Raw genomic sequence first — 24,950 nt, 5'->3', positions numbered from 1 at the left:
TATCATAACAAGCTTGGTTGAGACTGTTCCCCATACTGAACCAATTAGAGTAGCTTATTTCGTCATACTTCATAACTTGCAATGATAGGTTTCCAAGCCTGGCACAGCACAGTAATTGAATTTTGATCAAACACACATGGCCCATAACCCACTATGTGAAACTTTCAGAGCAGTTCGCAGCTTTTAAATATCCAGTCAACTTGTTGCCAAAAGTACAGGATGTACTAGATGCAAGGGAGGGAGAGAGTGAATGAGCTGGAACTTGGTACATCTGTAAAACAACATTTTTTTGTTTGAATGTTCTTCTAGGGATGCTGAATGTGAGATCATTTCTTCCTGCCTTTCCCTGTATGTTCTCTCTCTGTCTCTCTGTCTCTGTCTCTCTCTCTCTCTCACACACACACACACAACTTTTCACAGTTTTTATACAACTTGTATTTAGTTCACTGTACAGTACTTGATGTATTTACCAAAAATTATGCCCACTGTTTATCCTTATTTAACAAAACGATTTAAAAGGCATGCCATTGTCCTCTTCTCAACAAAGCCACAGTTATTGTAAAAACCATGGTACAAGAGTCCTAACTCCTTCTGTGTAACCAGTAGTTTATGTTATGAAGCGGGCTGCTACTTTTAGCTTGTGCAGTGTTGATAATCCAGATGCTTCCATCAAACCATGTCCTTTGAAGACAGTTCTATTACATCATTTATTATTCAGGCATCTTCCTCACACCAGAATGGAGGGAGTAGAGTCTGAAAGAAATCAATGTATTAATAAATTCCTGCCTTATTATCAATGGGAAAGCATGTTCATAGCCTCCACTGTAAAGTATAAAAGAGTATAGTTCATGTAGCATTCTCCTGTCCCCTAGGAATCCAGAGCATAGCCAAAGAACCTATGACTGTAGCCTCTTTATTCCCCACAACAGTAACAGAATCAAACATACTGCCTCCTTACTGCCTGAACAGCAACAGTTCCACATTAGCATCAAGGAAGCTGTCCTCACCTTTGCTCTCTCCTCCATCTTCCTCCTCCCATTTACAGGATCATGAGTCCAGACTGCTGGTTATATGATGGGCATACACTGCAGCTTCTCTTCCAATGAAGTGTCATCTACCACCCCAAACACATAGCCCTTTTTTTACATGCATAACAAATGATTTTGTCAACAGGGGTGGGGTGGTGGTGGGTGCTTCCAGATAAGGTTTTTGTTGGCAGATTACCCTGCCTAATCATGAGATTTTACAGGAGGTCCAGCTTCCATTTGTAACCCTCCTGTGTTTTCCTGCCACCTTTTTCCTTACCACAGAAAATCCATTAAAGAGGGAAAGACAGAGTAGCTGCACAATGTCTTTTGACTGGTAGCCCCTGGAGCCATCAATCTGGAAGCACCTGGGCTGCTTGTAGTACACAGTCCCATGGTTTGAGAGCTGGGTTAGCTGAACTCAACTCTATCCTTCTTGCCCTTTGTCACAATCTAAAAACCAAAGCAGGGATAAGCAACCCAGCACCCTCCAGATATTTTGGATTACAACTCCCATAATCCCTTATTACTGGCCATACTAGCCAGGGCTGATGGTAGCTGTAATCCCAAACATCTGGAGGGCACCATATTGCCTACTCTTGACATAGAGTCTAGAAACATGCATACAATTATTGCATAGCCTTATTGTGCCCACAGATAATTACCAGTAACGCCAAAATGAACATGTGAGCCATTGTAAGGCACCTGGTCCTACGTGCCTTTGACACAGAAAAGAAGTGTCATCATTCCAAAAGCTCACCTTGGTGCTTTGAAAAAGAATACAGCTAAATGGAATGTTTTTGTACAGTTTGCAGCTGTAGCTTACAGATTAAGTCTACTTCATTCTGCATGACCACCAAGCAAATACTGCTTGAAGTTACAAATTTGCCTGTCTGCATACAAGCCAGATGGAGAAGCCATTGCTATTTAATATGACCATAGCAAAATATTTTGTTGGCTATTTGCAACAAAATGTATGGAGATACAAAATGTATGAATGTACAGGGCACCAACTGATCCAAACTGTCCGTTGTGTGGTGTAGCAGCCATGTAAATGCATTTTCAGTCCCTTGCCCGTTTTACATAAGATGCATCTTTGTCTCCTATTTCTCAATGCATACAATACAAGCCTGTCAAGACTTCTAAAGAACATAGGACATTACATGGTAATTTCCACGGATCATTTACTTCGGTTGTCTCATACACCTCTTTTGGAGTAAAAGTGAACAAGCATAAGCAAAAGGACCCATGGTCAGTGGTACCAGCATCTCCAGCCAAAGAATCTCAGGCAACAGGGCTGGGAAAGATCACTGCAGAAGACCACCAAGCTTCCCTTGAGAACTGCTGCCAGGGTGGACAATACTGGGGAAGGCATAGTAATAATCTGAGTCTCTATAAAGCAGCTTCACATGTATGTTGAGTTTCATATGTGCTTGTAGAAAATATATTTAGGGTTGAAAAGGAAAAGCAGAGTTCTTCCATTTCTCAAACATGGACATGTTCTGAGGTTAAGGCCAGCAGACTGGCAGAATTATGAAACCAAAATGTAATCAAATTCAAAGCACAGTCTTTTCCCATGCTGCTTTAAAAAAAACACACCCTTAACCACTGTCATTTCTGCTAGTGGAGAATACTGAAAAAGAGTGTACTTCTAATTTAGTGCTGTGGTGCATAAAAATTCAGGACTAAAGTAGGATTAAAGTATCTGTCCTGTTGTAAACTTTTTGAAAAGAGAATTTATACAGTAATTATACTAATGGAAAGTAATCCTTAATATTGTCAAATACAGTCTAGAAACTTGATGCATTGTACACAGCCGCTGAGGCTACTTCATGCTTTCCTTGCAGTCTAAAGAGTTCTGAAAGCGCTCTCACATTTTCTAATATCTTCAGTGAGCTGTTCCATACACTGCCTGGGCATGCACAAGACCCCATCAGGCATAAGGACTAAGAAGGGGAAATTCCAGAAGTATCCAGAGCTTATAAAAATAGGGTGATAGATTCTTCAAGATTTTAAAATCCTGGTAACAAAACGGAGAACCAGCTTGCAGCAGAGAATTCGGAATGCATCACTGGGTTAAACAGTGTTCTATTTCCTTCGTACCTGTGGCTGAAGGAGAACTGAGTGTAAGCAGAAGTTCCCTTAGTCTCACTAACCAGTGTAAGATAAAACAGAAACTATCCCCTCTAAGCTTTGCAGCACACTAGCTTCCACTGGCTTACGGATATTCAGCTGTGGGATTTGGCTCCACCTACAGGAAACAAGAGGCAAAAGGGTAGGGGAACCAAACACTGCCTTTGCCAAAAGCTGTACCTTGTAATCTTTCCAAGCAGGGGTCTAAAAATGCTGGCTTGATTCACTACAGAGACTATTATTAACAGCAGGCATCTTTCCCACAGCTCAGAAGAGAGACACACTGTTTCTTACATTTTTCAAACCACAGCACAAATGAGAGCTTAGGGTAGGGGGATGTGTGTACTGTGTGTGTTCTGTTCATCATGGGTATGAGGCCACTGGCCCTAATGAGCGGATTTGTGGATGCTGTTCGAAACACTTCAATGAGGATGTTGCCTTATTCACAGAATGGCTCCCTGGATTTGTAGATGTTTCATTATCAAAACTATGGAATGATTATATACATACAACCCCATGCAATCCAATATTGCCCTTCAACTATGTGTGATTAACATACCAGGAAACTGGCCCAACAAAAATCCAGTGTGAATGTTCTATTCTATCACATATTCTAAAACTCAGCCCTGGACTGTGTTGTGTTGGCTAAGTCAAGCCAAATTACTAGTGTTAAAAATATTACCAAAGAAGTAGCTGAATTTGGCTAGGAAAGAACAGAATGTCTAACCGAGTTGGGCTTTGGTAATTCAGGCTATTGCCTTATTCACAGAATGCCTTCCTACAGCTAAAGCACATAAGGTTCCGGTGCATGTTTAGACAGCTAGCTGGGGCATGCTGGGAGTTGTTTAGACAGAGAACATTCCTGCATGCATAGGATTGCACCCTAAATGAGTTAAAGTACTTTCTTCACTGAATTGAGATAACTGTATCTTTGATTATCTCATGAGGGCCACGGTGCAGATTTTCTTCTTAATGAAAATAGTTATCATATAAGGTTGTATGCAATGGTATCCTCCTGCAGCAGAATGGACACTGCTGGTGGATCAAGTTTCCCATCCCAGCTGCAGCCACCCACACATACCCCATATTGGGGGAGCCTCTGGAGCAGATCTGGGGCATGCGGAGGGCTGCAGGAGAAAAGAGGGAAAGGGAAACTCCTGTTGCACGAGTGGAAACCCACTCATGTAACATTGGATTTAGTCCATATAAAACACATTTTAAAATTTTAATACACATAGGTTTGAGACTATGACTGAATGCTTAACTACCTAACCTTAATGATGTCATATTTTATGCAACAAAAAATGAGAGGAATTATATGGAAATTCTGTTAATACAAGGGGTGAACTCCTAATGAAACTAATCCCGAGACTGAAAAAAAATCATAATAGAGCATGTAAATATGCAGAAGTATGGTCCATGGAGCAAGCTACAACAACATTAGGGTATCCCCACTGTTAGTTGTAAAACAGCTTATGCACATGATTCTTTGCTGCCTATAGCTGATAGCAGGTCCAAGCTGTGCATGCTGTTCACTGGATCACAGTCTGAGATTTGTGTTGATATAACAAACAGCCTTCTTGAGTAATCAAGAAAACACTAGTTAAATGGCAGACAGATTTTGCCAAAGAGTTAAGAAAAAGCATTTGAAAGAACAGGAACATCCTACAGAGCAGAAGATTACATTAGCTTCTCAATTGCATATTATGGGAGACCAAAGAAAAAAATTAAAACATCGGATTTCATAGGTACCGACCACAAATACACAGAGTTGTTGCCGTTGTGTAATTAGACTGTAAACTACAAAGCTTGTTTCCTAGAATGTTCCTTCACAAATACTGTTTGGGTTGTTTAATCTTGCTCATATAGGGATTCTGCATTTCATTTAAGAATGAAAAAGTAATACACACAATTGTATAGTACAAATATTCAGGTGAGTATTCAGGGGTTGATTCTACAAAAAGGCACAAATATGCATGTAGAAGGGCTTTTCTTATTCCTTTTTTACTTCATCATGAACTGCTGTATAAATTCACCCAAGTTTTAAAAGCCGGGGGGGGGGGGGGGAGCAGCTGATTATGACAAAAGAGGCAAGATCCCAACATCAAATGTATCCAATAAGAACTTCCTGGTTTACAATCAATTTGTTAAACTATGAGATTGTCCGGCTAATTCTAGCCACCCTCATTGAAATGAAGGGAAGAAGCACAGCTTGGTATATTCCATTCCTTTGCCCAGCATACTTCATTTTATACAAATAAGTTAAGATTATTAGTGAACAATGGAATCCTTCATTTACCCAGATCAAGGGACTTGGATGGTTTAAGGGTATACTTGAGGTTTTCTGAATGTCTCGTTCGTAATACTCAGTCTGGTAAGTCTTGCTCCGTAATAATCTATGATGTAACTAGAGCCATCTGAAGGTCCCACGATCTAAAAGAGAAAGTATTACATGTTTATAGTTTTTAAAGTTCATAGTTTTAAAAAATATCTTTTGAACAGCATGTACCACAATGACCTCCTGAAAACTATCATCCACCCTCAGCGAGATGTAACACCTCTAATGAGAGCTACACACACACACACACACACAAGAGATTACTCCAAAATTAACGTGCCGGGAATTATCTTTTAAATGTTCGTGAAGTGACTCATTTGCAGATAAATACGTTATACTTAGATCATCCTAGGGCTTGTTTGGTGATGCCACCAAGAGAATATGTAGACTGTGTGTCAAAGAAAAGTATTCAAGTACCCATTTATATGTGATTGTTATAACTCTGCTAGCACTTTCTGGAGACACCAAGTCAAATGGTTTTATTAGGCAGCAGTTTCAACATTTAGAAAATAAAGACAAGGTGCCAAGATCCTAGAATCATAGAATAGTAGGGTTGGAAGGGGCCTACAAGACCATCGAGAGCAACCTCCGTCTCAATGCAGGGCCATTCATCTGGACACTCTCTCTTTTATAAACACTCCTCTCATCTTCAATACCCTTTCCTTTAATAAAAAAAAGCTGCCCTAACTAAAAAGATTATCTTTGCTTCTGCTTTAAAAATGTTAGCATTAAAACATTTGTATAATCTATGACTTAGGAAGTGTTTAAACCATCCCCGAAATCTCATAACTCATTTACCTAAGATGGCAAGACAAAATTTCAAACACAGTGTTGTATGAGATGTATGCATTATGAGCATGTATTCTATAACTATGGCCGGGTTTTCCCCCATGCTATGAAATAATGTTTCAGTAGCTTAATGTCTATTTTATATATTGCCTGCCTTTTGTTGTTGTAGTTCAGGTTGTTGTTTTTATTTTATTATATTAGGATTTTTGATTACATTTTGTATGCCACCTGGGTATTTTAAGATGAAAGGCAATACAAAGATAATGGGCGGTATCCAATACTGCTGCCGAACTCCTGATGTTTCTGCTCTGCTAGTGAGACACACCACTGGTGCTACAGAACGACAGCACTTCCTAAAGCATCCCTAGAAATGATGAGAAATGCTCATTTCTGGAAAGGGACAGATCAGTGGAGCAGCCTTCTGCAAATGTACTGACCTGCCTCATTATGGAAACGAATATTTCCAATAGTTTCTGCTTGCTTCAGGACCTACTAGCTTCCCACTGTGCTAGCAGTGCTGGCAGTATCAGGTACTGCCCATAGTTACTAAATAATTTTTTAAAATGTTGCATCAGTTTTTCCTGAATACTAACATAACTATATAGATTTGGTGAAAGCACCTTGAACATGTAGATTTAAATCAAAGGGTTCAAATGTTTGGACTTCTAAATTCTATAGAACCTCTATATACTTCTTCCTGTACAGTGTCAAACTGAGCAAAGTCTCAACACATAAAATTATTTCCACAGAAACCCTCTTGAATCTTCTATCTATCTATCTATCTATCTATTACATTTATATCCCGCCTTTTTTCCTCCAAGGAACTCAAGGCGGTGTACATACTCCTCCTCCTCTCCATTTTATCCTCACAACAACAACCCTGTGAGGTGGGTTGGGCTGAGAGTCTGTGACTGGCTCAAAGTCACCCAGTGAGCTTCCATGGCCAAGTGGGGACTAGAACCCGGATCTCCCGACTCCCAGTCCAGCACTCTAGCCACTACACCACACTGGCTCTCTAAAACCAGAGTGGCATCTTTCTGGCCTACAATAGTTTTAAATCTTGATCTTAAATCCTTTGTCACACAATCCATCATGATCTGGGAGATGAAAAATTCATCTGTTGCAAGTTCTACTACTCAAAACTTCCTACTGTATTTTCAGCCAGGGAGTGTCAGCATTGGCAGATTAACTACCAACATGCAACATACCTGCAAGTGTCAAGAGCAGAATGCAACAGCTATAACCAGACTACAGACTGACCTAATTATTTGGCCCTGAGGTTCTATCTGCTACCCCAGAAATCCTTACAGATATGATTATCTTACAAGTATGAACACTTTTATGAACACTTTGCCACATTTCTGTATTGGTGACACTGGTCCAAGGAGAATATATTTACAAGGAGAATTTATCCAGCGCACAGCCTTGTCCATTTTCTTGGATGAGTTTCGGCTGGTACAGTTCAAGGTTGTTGACAAGGTTCTTGGACTGGTTCATGCAACCACTTCCATATTGGATCCTTGCCCCTCTTGGCTTATAAAAACTGGCAGGGAAGGAATAGCTGGCTGAGCCAGGGAGTGATAAATGCCTCCTGGCGAAAGGGAGTGGTCCTGGGCCGCCTCAGCAATGGCGGTGAGACTACTCCTAAAGAAACCCTCCCTGGACCTGGAAATCTTAATAATTTTAGGCCAGTGGCAAATGTTCCTTTCCTAGGCAAGGTTTTTGAGCAGGTGGTTGCTAACCAGTTCCAGACACTCTTGGATGAGCCCGATTATCTAGATCCATGTCAGTTGGGGTTCAGGCTGGGTTTTGGCACGGAAACAGCCTTGGTCACCCTGTATGATGACCTATGTCGGGAGAGAGACGGGGTGTGTGACCTTGTTGAGTCTCCTTGATCTCTCGATGGCTTTCGATACCATGGACCATGGTATCCTTCTGGGGCGATTGTCTGGGTTGGGAGATTTTGCTCCTACTTGGGTGGTCGGCTCCAGAAGGTGGTACTTGGGGGATATTGCTTGGCCCCATGGATTCTCCAGTATGGGGTTCCACAGGGGTTGGTTTTGTCCCCCATGTTATTCAACATCTACATGGAACTGTTGAGTGCAGTCACCTGGAGTTCTGGAGTGCATTGTCATCAGTATGCTGATGACACGCAGTTCTACTTCTTTTCATCTTCTTCAGGTGAGGCTGTGGGTGTGCTAAATCGGTGCCTGGCTGTGACAATGGACTGGATGAGGGCTGAAACTCAATCCAGAGAAGACTGAGATGCTGTTAGTGGGTGGTTCTGCTGACTGGATGGAGGGTGCTCAACCTGTCCTGGATAGGGTTGCACTCCCCCTGAAGGAGCAGGTTCAAGGCTTGGGGGTCTTCCTGGAACCATGTTTGTCACTTGCGGCTCAAGTAGCCTCAGTGGCACGGTGTGCCTTCTATCAACTTTGGCTAGTGGCCCATCTACACCCTTATCAGGACAGGAATAACTTGGCTTCAGTTGTCTATGCTCTGTAACCTCCAAGTTAGATTACTGCAATGCGCTCTACGTGGAGTTGCCTTTGAAGACAGTTCAGAAGCTGCAGCTTTTGCAAGATGCGGTAGCCAGACTAATAACAGGGACCAGAAGGTCTGAACATATAAGACCGATTCTGGCCTGCTTCCACTGTCTGCCTATATGCTTCTGAGCCCAATTCAGAGTGCTGGTTTTGACCTATAAAGCCCTACATGGCTCGGGAACACAGTACCTGACAGAACGCCTCTCTTGGCATGAACCGACCCATACACTACACTCTGCATCTAAGGCCATCCTCCGGGAGTCTCCTCTGAGGGAGGCTTGGAGGGCGGCAACAAGAGAAAGAGCCTTATCAGTGGTGGCTCCACATTTATGGAATAATCTCCCTGGCGAGGCCTGCCTGGCGCCAACACCGCCATCTTTTCAGCACCAGGTTAAAACTGCCCTCTTCCCTCAGGAATTTGGCAGCATATAATGAGTCTGTTGATTTTCTCTGGCTGATTGTTTTTGTTTTAGATATATATGTTTTTGCTGTGTGTTATTTGTTCTATGTTATTACATGAATGGTTTTATATTTTATATGATGTATTTTAATGGTTTTAATTTTTGTGAACCACCCATAGAGCTTCGGCTGTGGGGCAGTATAGAAATATAATAAATGAAATGAAATGAAGACATATGAGGCGCGGAATCTGAAGCAAAAGCAAATCCTTCCAAGGTGAGTAGAAGTTGCTCTGTCTTGTTCAAATCAAATAAGTAAAGAATTCTACCGGGTTAGCACAAGTTCCTTGTGGAATTCTGTAGCTTTCTGGATGCTGTCCAATTCCTTTTATCCTGATGCTGTGAACTTACCTGCATTGAAATCAGAATGAAGTCAATCAAACTACCAATTCCGCAAAATCCTACTGTGCAGAACTTTAACAAACCTGTGAATAAAGTGACAATTTTAGAATATTAGTTTCTAGACAAGAATATATTTTTCTTTTTATAATAGTTTATTCAAACATCTTTCATTCTTTAAAAGCACTTGGATGTTATCCTGAAAGACATGATCCTACAATGTTGTTATTCTATATTATATTAATGAACTAACGGATCAATTTATTTATTCTTCTCCACAAAATTGATCTTCAAAACCATTTATTTATTAGATTTGTATACTGCCCAATTGGCAAATGCCTTTGGGTGGTTTACAATCATAAAACCAAACAACAACAACTGTAATAACAAAATGACCAAAAATAAATAAAATAATAATAATACAAATAGCAAAATAATACAATAATAAACATTAAAACCATTAAAATATTAACAATATTAAAAAAATTGAGGAGTCAGCAGTAAAATTAATAAAGGAACAGATTAGAGGTTAAATGCCTGCTTAACGAGGATGGTCTTAACCTGGCATCTAAATGTATCCAATAAGGACACCAGGCGGATCTCCCTGGGAAGGGCATTCCATAGATGGGAGGCCACTGCATAGAAGGCTCTTCCCCGGTAGCCGCCCATTGCACCACTGCAGGCAGCAGCACCCCAAGAAGAGCCTCCGAAGACGACCTTAGCAATCGGGCAGGAACATATGGGATTCATCATAGGATTCACTTACCTATTATAATCAGATACAATAAACTCTAGACAGTGTCTCTGGAAACCATGCAAGAGAAAGCCAGACTAGACATGACACCAGTCCTATAATTAGCAATTGTCACTGCCTTTAAAAAAAGATAAAATAGCAGATGTGTGGGGGACCCAATCTGAATTGGGACCCTGGTAGGGGGGCTTTAGCCCTCTGTTCACTGCTATAATCCCAGTCTGGTTTCCCACCCCCACTATTTTCATTAGAAGAAAAGTTCCCAATCATGCCAATGGAAGCTTTCCTTCTAGTGCAAACAGCAGCTTTGCAGATTACGATTACCATAGCTGTAATCTAAATGAACTCCTCAAACTGGGGAGCTTTACTTAAAAAAAAATCCACACAATTGCTAATTTTGTGAAGTGCATCATGTCTAGTTTGGCCTATAGAAGCAGAACATATTTGAAAATAAAGCACTTTATACTTCAGATCCCAAGAAGTCCACTAAGTAGATGAGAACTCTTTACATGCTTTGTCTGAACACAGCTGATACTGCTTCCAATTTTAAAATGTTATGAAAGTTTCCGACAACCAAGATACCAGCAAACCATAGTAAGTATACTGTATGAAAAAACATGACTCGGGTTATTTAAGTGTCATATGTAGTCCTGGTTACGCAACCTTTAATAATTGTATTTAGTTTTGAGACTCTATATACATAACAGAGGAGTGAGATCAATGAAACTATTCTGGAGAAAGCCCTTTCAGAATTTGTAGCAGCACTGGTTGTTCTCCTAGGCGAAAACTACCTAAACTACATCTTATCCTGGAAAGGAATAACCTAGCCACAGTTATCTACCTTTTAGAAATATCCAGGCTTAATTGCTGTAATGTATTATCCATGGGACTGCCGTTGAAGTCTTCAGAAACTTTAATGGATTCAGAACATAGCAGCCAGGCTGTTGGCAGGTGATCACTAGTTGACCATATTTTACATAAGGAGCTTCTACTGGCTCCCAGTTTATTTCTGGGCACAATTCGAAGCGTTACTTTGACCTTTAAAACCCTAATGTAGCAACCCAATACCACATACCTGGGAGCAAGTCCCACTGAATTCAATGGGGCTTACTTCTGTGTAGTCATGCACAAGAATGCACTATAAGTGTCCGGGGACCAGGGGACCCTAAAGGAGCACCTGCTCCCATATGACCCTGCCTGGCAGCACAGATACATATCAGATGTCCTCCTCCAGCTGCCATCATATGTGGAAATTAGACAGGTGGCCTTTTCTGTGGTTGCAGCCCATTCCCAAGGAAAGGCAGCCTGACATCTTCACTATTATCATTTGTATGTCAGGCAAAGCCTATTCTATTTACTCAGGCTTATGGAAGTTTTGGTCTGGTAGTTTAGTTCAATTAATTGTACTATATGGTTGATTTCACAAGGCTCATCTCTCTGGTTTGGTCTGTAGATGGTTTACTAGTTGCTGAATTAGTTAATTGCTGATTTTATCTATTATTTTGTATGATGGCATGTTATTATATTTGCTGTTTTTCCTTTTATGGTGGCTGGCATTTGTATGGAATCTTGTTAAGCTACCTCAGTGCCATTTTTCATAAAGGCAGCATACAAATAGTTTGAATAAATAAAACTGGAAAGCAATAAAAGGCATCAATTCACTGCTACCTTAAGATCTGTATTATGATGTACTTTAATGCATTTGACAAACAACTCTGTCTCTATAAATTGCTTACATCCAAAGACTAATAACAGAGATGTATGTACTAGCAATTATACTAGTATTTTAAATTCATTTAATTCTAACAGTCTGCTTGGGGTTGTGTAGAACCCAGAAATTACATTGACTCTGTCCAGAGGGCAGATAGGACAAAAGTGATGAAAGAGAAGTGTTAATGCAGTACTGAATAGCTGAAAAAAGCAAGGTTATGGCAATTTAGGGAAGGCTTTAGAACAAACTGTTTGCTTATGCTGGAGAGTTCTATGTTTGTAAGTGTTATAATAATTCACCACAGTCCCAGAACTGACTATTTGTCTAACATGCAGAAGAGTGACAGACTTAATAAGTTGGTATTCCACTGGGAAATACCAACATAACACTCTATAATCTGAAAGGGTTCCAGCCCAAATGACACGAGGCTTGCTAAACTTATAAAAATATGGGCAAATAAATAATTAAAACATGTTTAGCCAAGCATATAACGCATAGGCACTACTGCTGCCAGTAATGTCTCAAAATAGAAAGGGCAGTTACCATCAAAATACTTACTGGTGACAGGGAAAAAGAATTCAGAAATAAGAGAAAAGTAATATGTGCTAGTCCTTTAATAAATATTGAGATATATAATTTAGGCCAGGTTTTCCACCTCTATAACATTTTTGCTGAAGTATCAAATCCATGAACTCCTAAAATATTTTCTGCATAGTAGCTTGCATTTTAGGAACCCAACAGATGCCTAACATGCCTAAGTGCTGATACCTGGCAATATATTTCCTGTAAGATCCGTTGCCAAGGGAAATTGATCAGGATCACACCACTCATGTGATACATACTGTAAAGCAGGGATGGGCAGAAAGTTGATCTCCAGATGTTTTGCACTTCAACTCCCAGACGCCCCTGGCATCTTGGCCAATGGTCAGGAATGCTGGGGGTCGAAGACCAAAGCAACTGGAGATATAATTTCTGCTCACCCCTGCTGTAAAAGATCTTTCTCAAACAGGTCCATTTTGTGGAGGAAAAGACAAAGAAAAAATGGCACCAGGAATTCCCTTTGATGTACTATGCCTGAAGTGTCCATTAACCCTACCTTCTGAGCATGTGGTTCTTCAAATATGAGTGAGTCCTCTTTAAGGAAAGTTTTGAATATGTCCTGGGACTAGCAGATGTTTTTACAAATGCTTCTCAATTTCTATTATGTTTGATAGGATGCTATCCGCCATCCGCCAATAAGATCCATCAGGTTGGCAGCACAAGAACAGGGCCTTCTCAGTGGTGGCCCTGTCACTGTGGAACTCCCCCGTTTGGGAAGTTTGTCTGGCTCTCTCATTAACTGTTTTAAACAGGAACTGTTTAAAGAAGTGGTGTTTGAATCTTCTTTTAATAAAACTGCTGTTAATCGACTGACTATTGCTCTGTAGTTGAAGAATTTTAATGCTTTCTACTATTTTATTGTTTGGTATTGAATGTATTATTGGTATTTTATTTTTGTAATTATTTTGCCTTTTAATTTTTAAACCACCTTGAGGGGGCTCTCTGCCTGTAAATAACTGGAATAAATAAACAAACCATCCTGATGTGTTAACATTGCTCATGTTTATTGGTGCAACCTTTAATTTTTTGTATGTTCCTCTCCGTCCCTTAGCGACTTTGGAATATGTTATATATACACAAAACCCAGCCATTCCTTTTAACTGCTTGATCAAATACCTACATATATCATAATCTTTATGGCGATCTCCTCCTTATTTGCTATGTGGATGATACTTTTAGCCTGTGGGTTGTTAATATACTAGCTTGACACATATGATGCTATTGAGCTGGACTGTAGACTAACATTTAAAAGGGGAAAAAAGATACTCACCTAATGCAGGATATCCTAGATAAAATCTATCTGCTCCCAACCATCCAAGAAATAAAGACAGAGCTACTGCTACTTTATAGGAGTAACCATTTCTAGAAACAAAAATAAGAGAAAAATGCAGCTGAACCAATTTGTTAAATCATTCTAATTAAATGAATTTTGAAACAGTGTTCAGTTGCCTATTTTAACTAGAAATGTAACATCAGAACCTAACAACTTCAAAGCTTGATCAAATCTTAACAGCCAACAACATATGACCAGAAATACATACAGAAGCAAACATTTTCAGAACCAAGGTTTGCATTACAACCATATTTGTAATAATTTAATGCAACATGAACAAGGGAACATCTCAGGGCTTGAACAAAATTTCAGACTGCCATTCTTCTGGTTCAAATATAGCCTTAGTAAAGTCTGTTTTGCTTAATATGGCCATTTTTACAGAAAGAAGTCAATATGAGTTGACATTTTCATCTGATTTTCACATCCTACACCAGTATTAGGAATAGGTTAGTGTGACTATATTAGGGATGGGTACATATCCTGGTTCAATCTACTTTTTAAAAATAGTTCAAAATGAATTGCGCTATAGTCCGGACACATGTTATACCTTTCCCATGTCCAACCGTAAGAGTTAAGGGTGACAACAATCTCCAATTCCACATGCTGCTCAAAGAGGTGACAGGTGCCTGTGAAGAAAGCCTACTCTTAGTAAGCCTCCAAGCCTACTCTTAGCTCCGTACTCCTGTGCTCCCTACTGCTCATCAGGCCTACAACGTAGAACCATGGCGGTTAAAAAGATACACACCAGAGCTTTCTGCTATCTCCTGTTGTGCTCTATTCTCAAACTAAATCTAGCCCATATCAACAGGTCAAGGCAAAGTGGTGGAACCCAGCCAACGAGGTCCACTCCCCAGACAACAGCAAAGCTACCGCTCAGTTTCCAGCGCCCCATAATTTATTCTCTATATACCAAACATTAAGGTCCCCTCTACAATTTCAGCCATAGTTATCTACCTGAATTGTTCAGACAAGTGGCTTGTGCATATGAACTGAAAAAGACAACTAATTAACTTTGACAGGTAAAAAGTGGCTGTAATTGTGTCTTGGTTTATTACCAAATGTATCACCTACTGACTTGTGTGTTATGTGGTGATATCTGCACAGGAGCTTTCCTTGATCCAGATTCAGTACCAGGAGCAGCAGCACCAATCCAGAAGCACCTCCAAGCTGCTAACTGGATATTTAAGGGGGATGCAACTCCATCCAGAAACCTAGTTCTGGATAAGCTTTCCCACCCTTCAGCCAACTGTACTTCTGTCTTATCCTGATTAAGTTTGTTTGTTTATTAGCAGTCTTCACCAAGTCACCTATTCAGTCCATTAGCGGTCTTCACTTTCCTAGGATCTGAGGAAATTGAGCTGGATATTTTCAGTACAATGCAAACTGATGATACCTAAGCTCAGATTTCTAGACAGCTTCCCACAGGGGCTTCATGTAGATGTTGAAAAGCATGAGATACACAAATGGATCTTTGTGGCACCCTGTAAGTCACTGGCCAATGGTTTGAGCAGTGCTGTCCAACCACCACCTTGTGAGACATCCTTTCCAAGAACTGGAGCCATTTCAGCACAGTGAAGCTGAATCCCCTCCTGGCAAGGCACCCAGAAGAACTGATGGGATCAAAAGCTGCATGAGACATCCAGGAGAATTAATATATTCCCTTGTCCATCTCCCAATTCAGTTCATTTATTAAGGTGACCTAAGTGGTTTCAGTTCCAAAACTAGAATTGGAGCATGTACAAACCTATCAATGTATTTTTATATCCAGCTCTTTATGTAAATGAAGAAATTTACATAACAAACTATCAATAAAAATAATCAGACAGTGTTGCAAAAACAAACAAACCCAGATCAGAACCATGTACTACTATTTTGCAATGCTTCACCCCACACATTTGACTACTGCTGTATTGACTACAGTGTAGAAATACTAGTGTTTTAATCTGAATACCTTTCAATTGGCTGCACTGTAAAACCTAGTGATCTATAAACAATGTTAACCAGACTTTTGGTCTGAAGTGTAACACAAATATAATACACAGAAGCAACCACGCTTAACATGTAGGAAAAGTAAATAGGGACTACTCTGGAAGCTCTGAGTTGTTTGCTTATAGCCATGACTAAATTTTTAAAAGTGTTAACTATTCTGTAGTTAACTACACTTAGGGCACAATCCTATTGGGATGGTCGGCCGCCTCCAAAGTCACAGGCAGGTGACTATCCTATGCAGGGCAGGTGAAGCATGGAGGGGATCCTCTCCTCTGTGTTCCCCTTGCCCTACTTTTGTGGCTAGATGGCTGATTTTGGCTGCCTAGCTGGGATGCACTAGAGCGGGGGGGGGGGGAGGCTACTCAGCACATAGGAAGCTTGTAAGGGCTTCTACAATCTCCTCCCCCCGCCCCCGGGAACACCCCCTTTTTGCCCCCTCCATGCTCTGTTTCCGAGTGCAGAGCCTGGCGAGAACTGCACAGCCTACGTGGGAGCAGGGTGCCTTGGATCCAACCTTGGTTCCCAGAAACCAAAAAATCCTATGGCCCTCTAGACACTGTCTAGTGTCCATAGGATTGCTCTCTTAACCAAAGGAACGAGTCATTAAGGCTGCAGTCTGTATCACTCCTGGGAGAAAACCCCAATGAATTTAATGGGCCTTACTTCTGAGTAGAAATGTATAGAATTGTTTTATAAATTAGTCAAACCAGATAATCTTTTGCTTTTAGTCAGTAGAGGTAACACTGACCACTTAATAATGAAGTTGCCCAAGAAGATTCCTGTGCAGTTTTGTGTCTTGTTTCCTATATAGAAATCTAATAAAGATTTAAACAGCAAGATTATGGCAAATAAGATTAAGAACTAGCAAGGAGAAAAAACTTAGCAACTGTTTCATAACTCTGCACAGGATCGAACTGTTAAACGTAAGCTATACTACCTACGAAGGCTAAAGTGTCCACAGCTGAATTATTTGGGGATAAGGAGGGGAAAGAGTCCTTTCTGACCCCAAACATGTCAGTTTCTCCATCAGTGGGAAGTAGTTTTACAACAGTTAATTAAAACAGATGAGTTATCAGTTAGTCCTCCACTCTAGTAGTATCAAGAAGAAGAGAACTAAAGCACGTTTCAAATAAGAAGATGGCTGAGTTATAGCAACACTTTTCTAATTGATAATGTTATAATTAATACAGCCAAAGTTTACTACAAGTGCAGGCATTATGTACTGAACAACAATTATTCACTTACACATTTCGACACTCTACAGGCTTGTAAAATCCAATTTCATTTCCAGTAAACTGAGTTTCATTCCCATTGAAATCCTTACAAGTAGTATTTGGTGCTGGAAGACAGGCAACTGAGGGCATAAAAACAAGAACGTTCTGTGTTGAACTGTACTCAAATACAAAACACATGAAACAAGTATTTGTATGTTTCCATCAAGATGGCTTCCTCACAGAGGATACGACAGATTATTCTAGCACAGATTAAAATTAAAACCTGTTGCAAAAAAGTGACAATATATTTTAGTAAGTCAAGTCTTACAAATTAAGATTAAAAGGTAATGACTAGTATGGTAAAACATTTGCAAAATAACTTTGCACATGGGATATTAATTCCTGCTAAAAGTATATATGTGGCCAAGCGTTACTATACTTATTAAAGGTAAAGGTGTCCCCAACCAGTCGTGTCCGACTCTAGGGTGTGGTGCTCATCTCCCTTTCTAAGCCGAAGAGCCAGCGCTGTCCAAAGACGCTTCCGTGGTCATGTGGCTGGCGTGACTGAACACCAAGGTGCACGGAACACTGTTACCTTTCCTGCTGAAGAAGTACCTATTTACCTACTTGCAATTTCTTGCTTTTGAACTGCTAGGTTGGCAGAAGCTGGGACTGAAGACGGGAGCTCACTCCGTCACGCAGCACTCGGGTCTCGAACTGCTGTCCTGCCGACCTTCTGGTCTGCAGTTCAGCGTCTTAACCACTAAGCCACCATGGCTCCACTATACTTATTACCAATTACTATTAAGGTGCTTAGAAGTTTTGTGACCAAAGGTGATGACATACTACCTTAAGGGTGCAATCCTATGGGTCGCACCCTTGATGGTCATAAGCCCCCGAACATGGAGATTTACAAGCATCCTGTGCAGGGTGGAAGGAATGAAGAGGCGATCTTTGCCTCCCTGTCCTCCCACCCTGCATTTTCGTTAGATTGGCTTTTTTGCCTGTCTAGTGAAAGCGTTTCGGAGGGGGAGTGACAGAAGCTGGAGAGGCCCCAGGATAACTCTTATCCTGGCCTCTCCAGTCTCCTCCCTGCCCACCAAAACACCCCCCTTTCCTGACCTTGTAGAGACAGCCCACATGGAAAGAACGGGCTGTGTGGGGGTGCGGGGTGGAGCTCGAATTCCCAACTCCAGCCTCAGAGCACTGTCTCCAACCTCGGAGGTGGGAATCAGAAAAATCCTATGGCCCCTCAGACGCCGTCTAGGAGCCATGGGATTGCTCCCTAAGTAAATAAAAAGCACCAAACATGAAGCCAATACAAATGATGTTAGGCCCCCTCTTCTAGGGGAAGAGTCCCCATGTACAGTATTTCTGATCACCACTAAAAGAACATATCTGATCAATGAAAGGGGGCATTAGTGTGTATACCCTGACGATCAGTAGCATTTGGTCAAATAAGCAGCAGCATTAAGCAGAGCAAAAGCATTAGATTGCCATAATCCTTACCATATGCAGTGTGATTTGTACACTTCAAGGGTTCTTGTGTCTCATTGTCTATTTTAGGATCTTCACAAAGATATGTTTGAACAGTTAAGGGTATCAAATGTAATCTGAGCTTCCACACAAGTGTCCAACAACAACAACACAGTAAATTCTTTATCTACTACAGATTTTACAGGAACCTGTGGACAGTTTTTCTTCTCATCTTACTCACTAAAAATAAAGGTACAGAAACACATAAGATGTGTCTTCAGATGGATAGCTGCACATTACAGCTAACATCTTAAGTAGACATTGCAAGACACACAGAGCTGCCCTTCTCCAGATCTCTGTCCTCCTCTTCCTCACAGTATCTACAGCAAGGCAAATACAAGATGTGACATGTTGCTGTTATGCTGTGTCCTCTCCTGCCCTCCACTTCACAGGGGTGGCACAGCACAATAGCATCACATCATGCATTGTATTTTGTTGTTCAGTTGTTAAGTTGTGTCCGACTCTTTGTGACCCCATGGACCATAGCACGCCAGGCCTTCCTGTCCTCCGCTCTCTCCCGGAGTGTGCTCAGGTTCATATTAATTGCATCAGTGATGCTATCTAGCCATCTCATCCTCTGCTGTCCCCTTCTCCTTTTGCCTTCAATCTTTCCCAGCATCGGGGTCTTTTCCAGGGAGTTTTCTCTTCACATTAGATGACCAAAATATTTGAGCTTCAGCTTCAGTATCTGCATTGTATTTACCTAGACATTATAAAGGAGAGCGGGAAGGGACATAAGAAAGGCAGAAGCTTTGAGTCTCTTGTAACATTTAGTTATGCTCAAACTCTTACGGTACAATCCCATGCATGTTTATTGAGAAGTCTAACTGTATTTAATGCAGCTTACTTCCAAGAAAGTGTATAGAGAATTTCCAATTGCACATTTCACCCATTGAACACAGTGAGATTTACTTCTAATAAACACACACAGGGTTGTGTGTTAAGGAGTTACATCTGCACTGAAATAATTAAGACCATCAGCATTAACCACTTCAAACACACTTTACTTCTTTCTTTACCATTCAGGACTTGCAAAAAAAGGTCTATATGGGCTTAAATGACATTCTTGCAGAAGCTGTGTGTTCTTCATTGTTTCCTTTCTCGATGGCCCCTTGCAATCTTCTCTAGAAATAAAGTGCCTTGTAAGCTCCATTGTACTAGCAACATATTTATAAAAGTTGATTCAATAATTATCTTCGTAGATTTTTATCTTACAACATTAAGATGGTGAAATGGGCAAGAGACAGATAATGGTGGTGGGCAGGTGCTTAAGTTTACTTCAGAACACTCAGCCAACTAAATCACTACTTAACTGCTCCTTTACTACGTCGACTATACACAGATGTTTTGCACTGTTAAGTGAATAAGTGAGAAGGTTCAGAAGGGTGGTTGATTTGTTTTGTACTAGATTAATTTTATTACCATTCCTTTCTATCAGAACACCACTGCCCCAAATAGTGTGACAGGTGTTCCAATTATTTCAAAATATGACAGTACAATCACAACAGTGTATCCCATGTTTCAGTATTTATTTTTTTAATCTGACAAGTTCACATCAAAGATATTTTGGTCTCTGTGTGCAAGAAGTCACTACTTATTCCTTCTCCTGCTTGGCCTAAAGATTTTTTTTCACACATCTGAACCACTGCATGATTTCAGATAGTCTTGCTTGACGGCTTCACTATATAGGTTTAAAAATTAACCCCATGAGTCAAATAGCTTTTCCCCATGCCTTGCTTCTTTGCAGCTGCCTTTTTCTTTTCTTTTCTTTTTTCCGGCAGGGCTACTGTGTCTTTTACAGCTGCACGACAGAGATTCAACGGGTGCAGCTTCTTCCCAGCATACCGCTGAAGTGGCACGAAAGCTTGGCAAATTTGCCTGCTATGCTGCTTTTAAATCACAGGAGCTCTGCCAGGAAAAGTGGCGGCAACCCCTTCACCCCTCCTCAACCCACTGCAGGGCCCATCACCATGGTAACCAGGTACTACTTCGCGTCTTCACAGCTTCAGGATATTGCCCGATTCGCAGATCTTCGCACTTCAGTGGAGGATCGCCACCCGCCACGCCCCGTGCCGTGAGACAAACCAGCCACCAGGTTCCCACAGACCAAAATGCTGTCGCGCTGCCTCTCTTCCTCTTGCTCACTGACAGCGGCTTCTCCTCCCAGGCGGCCATGTTGGGAAACTCGCCCGCTCGTCAGCTGATTTTCCTGTCCTATCAAGGCGGGTTGACGCCTTTCCCGATCAGGCGTGAGGGAGGGTAGAAGAGATGGTGCCACGCTTTCAGGAAAACGGTCGATTGCCCATACTAAATATGGCGGCCGCCTCTTATAATTTAGATAGGGCGGAAGGCAGAGACGGCCCACTTTTCCTTGTCAATGGCTTAGAGAGGCAGCGTAATGGGAAGCTGGGCGCCCTTAGTAAAGATGGCTATCCTTGCGCAAGGCAACGAGCGGAAGCTCGACTGCCCTTATCTAAGATGGATCTTTTGGGGAGGGGAAATGTCACTCACCAATGCCCTCTCTTCCCCCACACCCCCAGTCTCTTAGAAAACTGTCGTAAATAAAAGATTGACAGGAGGATCGTAAAATAAATCCAAGGGACGGGGTTGAGGCGTGTTAGTAGAAAGCATGAACGAAGAGTAAGGCGAAACTTACACAGCCTCACGTTTACAATCCCTTGTGATCTCGTCGATGACACTCAAACACTGTTCCCCGGTTCTACCCATAATCTCTAGAGATTACCATTATTATTTTTTTAGCTATCAGAGCTCCTGTGTCGTCAGCTGTGACGAGCAACAATTCAGAGATTCCAGCCGACCCGGACATTTCCACGAGGAAAAGCTTTAACTGCTGAATTTCTGCTTCTCTGGGAGGCGACACCTACTTGCCTGGGAGTAAGCCTCATAGAACCGAGTGGGACGTACTTCTGAGTAGACACGCATAGGTTGCATGTTATATACGGGATACTTGCCAAAAGAACAACAGTTGACTGGCAACCCTAATTGTAATCCTCGCTTCAGTAAGCATGCTTGGAAAGGGTGAGGAAAGGAAGCTACGTTTACCGCCTTGAAAACAATCTGTTAACAGAACAGAGTAGTGTGGTGTGAGGAAACTAATATGTATGACAGCTTAGCCCTGATATGGCGCAACCCTGTGCATGTTGAGACAGAAAAAAGTTCTTGAACTTCCAACATTCCTCAGCTAGCCATGCTGGGAGTTATAAGGCTTTTTTCTGTCTAAACATGCGTAGGTTTGTACCCTGGATTTGTTAAAGCAAAAACAACAAAAGAGTCTAGTGGCACCTTAAAGACCAAGAAATATATACTGGCATAAAGACGCTGAAGTGGGCAGTGTCCATGAACGCTTATGTCAGAATAAATTCGTTAGTCTTTAAAGTGCTACTAGACTCTGCCGTTTTTAATACGTATGGAGGGAGTGTGAGCATGAAGTCGGTAGGCCTTGGAAAATGAAGAAAAGGGGGGGAGCACCTCTGAGCAATGTGGCAGGGACAGGGAAGAAGCTAACAGTACACACAAGAACTGAGGCAGCTAGTCGCATGCTTTGCAAGGGGTCTGGGGCAAATTGCCCTCTCCGAGTCCCATTGAACTCAGTGGAACTTGCATCCTATGTGACACGTGTGGTATATATGGCCTGTCTCTTTAAGAGACATGTGATTCCTGGGAACTACTCCCCTCTCTAGGTGGTTGGAATGGTTCAGTCTGCTCCTAGATGGTGAACAGCTCTTTGCTGTTCTGCTGCTGTTGCTTCCTGGTCTTAGGGCAGCCGCTACCAAAGATCTTCTCACAAAATGAGTATCCTTATCCATTTGTTGTTCAGTCGTTCAGTCGTGTCCGACTCTTCGTGACCCCATGGACCATCGCACGCCAGGCCTTCCTGTCCTCCGCTCAAGTCCATATTCATTGCATCAGTGATGCTATCTAGCCATCTCATCCTCTGCCGTCCCCTTCTCCTTTTGCCTTCAGTCTTTCCCAGCATCAGGGTCTTTTCCAGAGAGTTTTCTCTTCGCATTAGGTGGCCAAAATATTGGAGCTTCAGCTTCAGTATCTGTCCTTCCAATGAGCGGTCAGGGTTGATTTCCTTCAGGATTGACTGATTTCACCTCCTTGCAGTCCAGGGGACTCGTAAAAGTCTTCTCCAGCACCGCAGTTCGAAAGCATCAATTCTTCGGCGCTCAGCCTTCCTTATAGTCCAGCTCTCACAACCATATGTTACTAATCCTTATCCATAATCCACAGCAAAAAGGGAAACCTTACATGGTGTCAGAAGAGGGATTGCACCTTCAACAAACCAGAAGCAGTTTGCCCAGGGAGCTGTAGTTTGCTAGGCTTTGTAAGATGCATGCTTTCAAGCCTCCTTCTGAACTGAGCTTGACTGGGAATGTGGGAGAGAACTGGGGAAGATGAGAATAAAAGTTTCTTCTCTACCTTGCAGTACCCAATGCAAACAGCAAACCAGAAGACTATAAAATAGCAATTCTCCTGTGTTGCACTGGTGATAAAGCATTAGAGATCTATAATAACATGCAAAATATATATGCAGATCCAACCAAGCAAACTTTAGCTGAAGCCCTACAAGCTTTTAAACAGTATTGTGAGGCCAGGAAAAATCCTGTGTTTGAATGCTGCCAGTGTTGGCAACTTAAATTTAATGAAGCAGAAGGACTAGATACCTTTGTTACACAGTTAAGATGCAAGTTCCCAGGACTGTGAATTTGGAGCTGCAGAGGATACTATGATAAGGGACAAAATTGTGTTTAGTATCCCTGATTGCAAACTAAAGGAAAAATCTCTACAGCGCTCTGATCTCACTGTTGCTCAAGCAGTAGACATCTGCAGAGTTCATGTGCTTACCCATGCACAAGCACTTGCAATGGCTACTGAAGCTGCTATGCCTGTGCGCACAGTCAGAAGAAAAAGCCAAGGCCTCTACGGCACAAAGCAACAAAGGCCTCTACACACCCGGCAGCCCCAAGAGGCAATGCATCTGTTGCACAGGGCCGAATCTGCAAGAGATGCGGTTGCACACGCAGACCTAAAGCTTGTGCTGATTTTGGAGCTATTTGCCACAATTGTAATGGCAGAAATCATTTTGCAAAAATGTGCAGAAGCAAGCTCCCTGTAGCCCAGGAGGAGAAATGTCTGAAATCCTTGTTTGTGGGAATGCTAAATGCATCCAAGGGTACTGAAAGCAACTCACAGCCATGGTTCGCTGAAATTAACGTAGCTGGAGTTCCAGTGACCTGCAAACTAGATAGTGGGGCAGAAGCAAACACCATGCCTGAAGGCATAGTCTCAGCCTTGCCAGAGAGTGTGATGAGAGCACCAGCAGATGTGATTCTAGTTGCGTTTCAAGGGGGCCAGAATCAAGCCCCATGGTGCAATTCCAGTTCAGTGCACAACCAGCTCATGTGAAGCTAATTTGACTTTCTACATCACAGGGGATGATGAACCACCCCAGTTGGGTAGGCCAGCCTGTATTGATCTGGAACTCATTAGGAAAGTGCATGGAATAACTTCCAAATCTCCCTTGACTTCCAAGGATGATCTCCTGAGTTCATATTCTGATGTTTTTGAGGGACTTGGCCTATTTCCTGGCAATCACCATATTTTTGTGGATCCAGCAATACCCTCCTGAGTTCATGGGTGCCACAAGATCCCATATGCTACAATAGCTCCACTCAAAGAAACCTTGGACTGTTTGGACAGGATTGGAGTCATTTCTCAAGTGACCCAACCTACACCTTGGGTAAACAGCCTTGTCATTACCCAGAAAAAAGATGGCACACTTCGCCTTTGCTTTGACCTAAAAGACTTAAATAAGGCCATCAAATGGTAATACTTCATTATCCTTACCATAGGAGATGTGCAGTGAAATCTAGCAGGCAAACAATTTTTTAGCATTCTGTATGAAAAAGACGGCTACTGGCAGGTCAAACTGGACAAAGAATCGACTGAGTTGTGTATGTTCAACACTCCTTGGGGACATTAGCATTTCAATAGAATGCCATTTGGTATAAAATCGGATAGTGAGGTCTTTCAGCAAAACAATCACGAGGGTTGTTGTGACATTCCGGGTGTGCATATCATTGCAGATGACATGATTATAGCTGCTATAACAAAGGAAGAATATGAGATCATCCTAAAACAAGTTCTAGACAGAGCACTCC

At 41.7% G+C, this 24,950-nt stretch overlaps 1 protein-coding gene across 3 annotated transcripts; it reads right to left on the bottom strand.

Moving 5' to 3' along the window:
• Window positions 1-420: 420 nt before the first annotated feature.
• On the bottom strand, window positions 421-20,964 carry TM2D1 (TM2 domain containing 1). 3 transcript variants are annotated; one of them, XR_014790527.1, is made up of 8 exons: window positions 20,777-20,964; window positions 18,736-18,809; window positions 17,258-17,366; window positions 13,961-14,052; window positions 9,641-9,714; window positions 5,458-5,591; window positions 1,008-1,114; window positions 421-753 (listed from the first exon to the last, which is right to left on the bottom strand). XR_014790527.1 is itself a non-coding variant. In XM_084852352.1 (7 exons), exons 1-6 carry the CDS (start codon window positions 20,935-20,937, stop codon window positions 5,481-5,483), a joined length of 621 nt encoding a protein of 206 aa, XP_084708478.1. In that variant the 5' UTR covers window positions 20,938-20,964; the 3' UTR covers window positions 421-753; window positions 5,458-5,480. The 3 variants fall into 3 exon arrangements, 2 of the variants coding, with proteins under 2 accessions (XP_084708478.1, XP_084708479.1); XM_084852352.1 differs by lacking the exon at window positions 1,008-1,114; XM_084852353.1 differs by lacking the exons at window positions 421-753; window positions 1,008-1,114 and adding an exon at window positions 2,194-3,134.
• Between the last annotated feature and the right edge of the window lie 3,986 nt (window positions 20,965-24,950).

Source organism: Heloderma suspectum, chromosome 4, assembly GCF_057233095.1.
Source record: "Heloderma suspectum isolate Gila_16-S chromosome 4, 16-S_ref, whole genome shotgun sequence".
NCBI classification, from domain to species: Eukaryota; Metazoa; Chordata; class Lepidosauria; order Squamata; family Helodermatidae; genus Heloderma; species Heloderma suspectum.
This window is presented reverse-complemented; position numbering and strand designations above follow the sequence as displayed.

Coding starts and splice junctions, on each gene's coding strand:
- TM2D1 (XM_084852352.1), bottom strand. CDS start 20,937: ATGGCCGCCTGGGAGGAGAAGCCGCTGTCAGTGAGCAAGAGGAAGAGA. Junction 14,053..17,257: donor CCTGTAGAGTGTCGAAATGT/GTAAGTGAATAA, acceptor TTTTGTTTCTAG/AAATGGTTACTCCTATAAAG. Junction 5,592..9,640: donor TCATTCTGATTTCAATGCAG/GTAAGTTCACAG, acceptor TTTCTCTTTTAG/ATCGTGGGACCTTCAGATGG.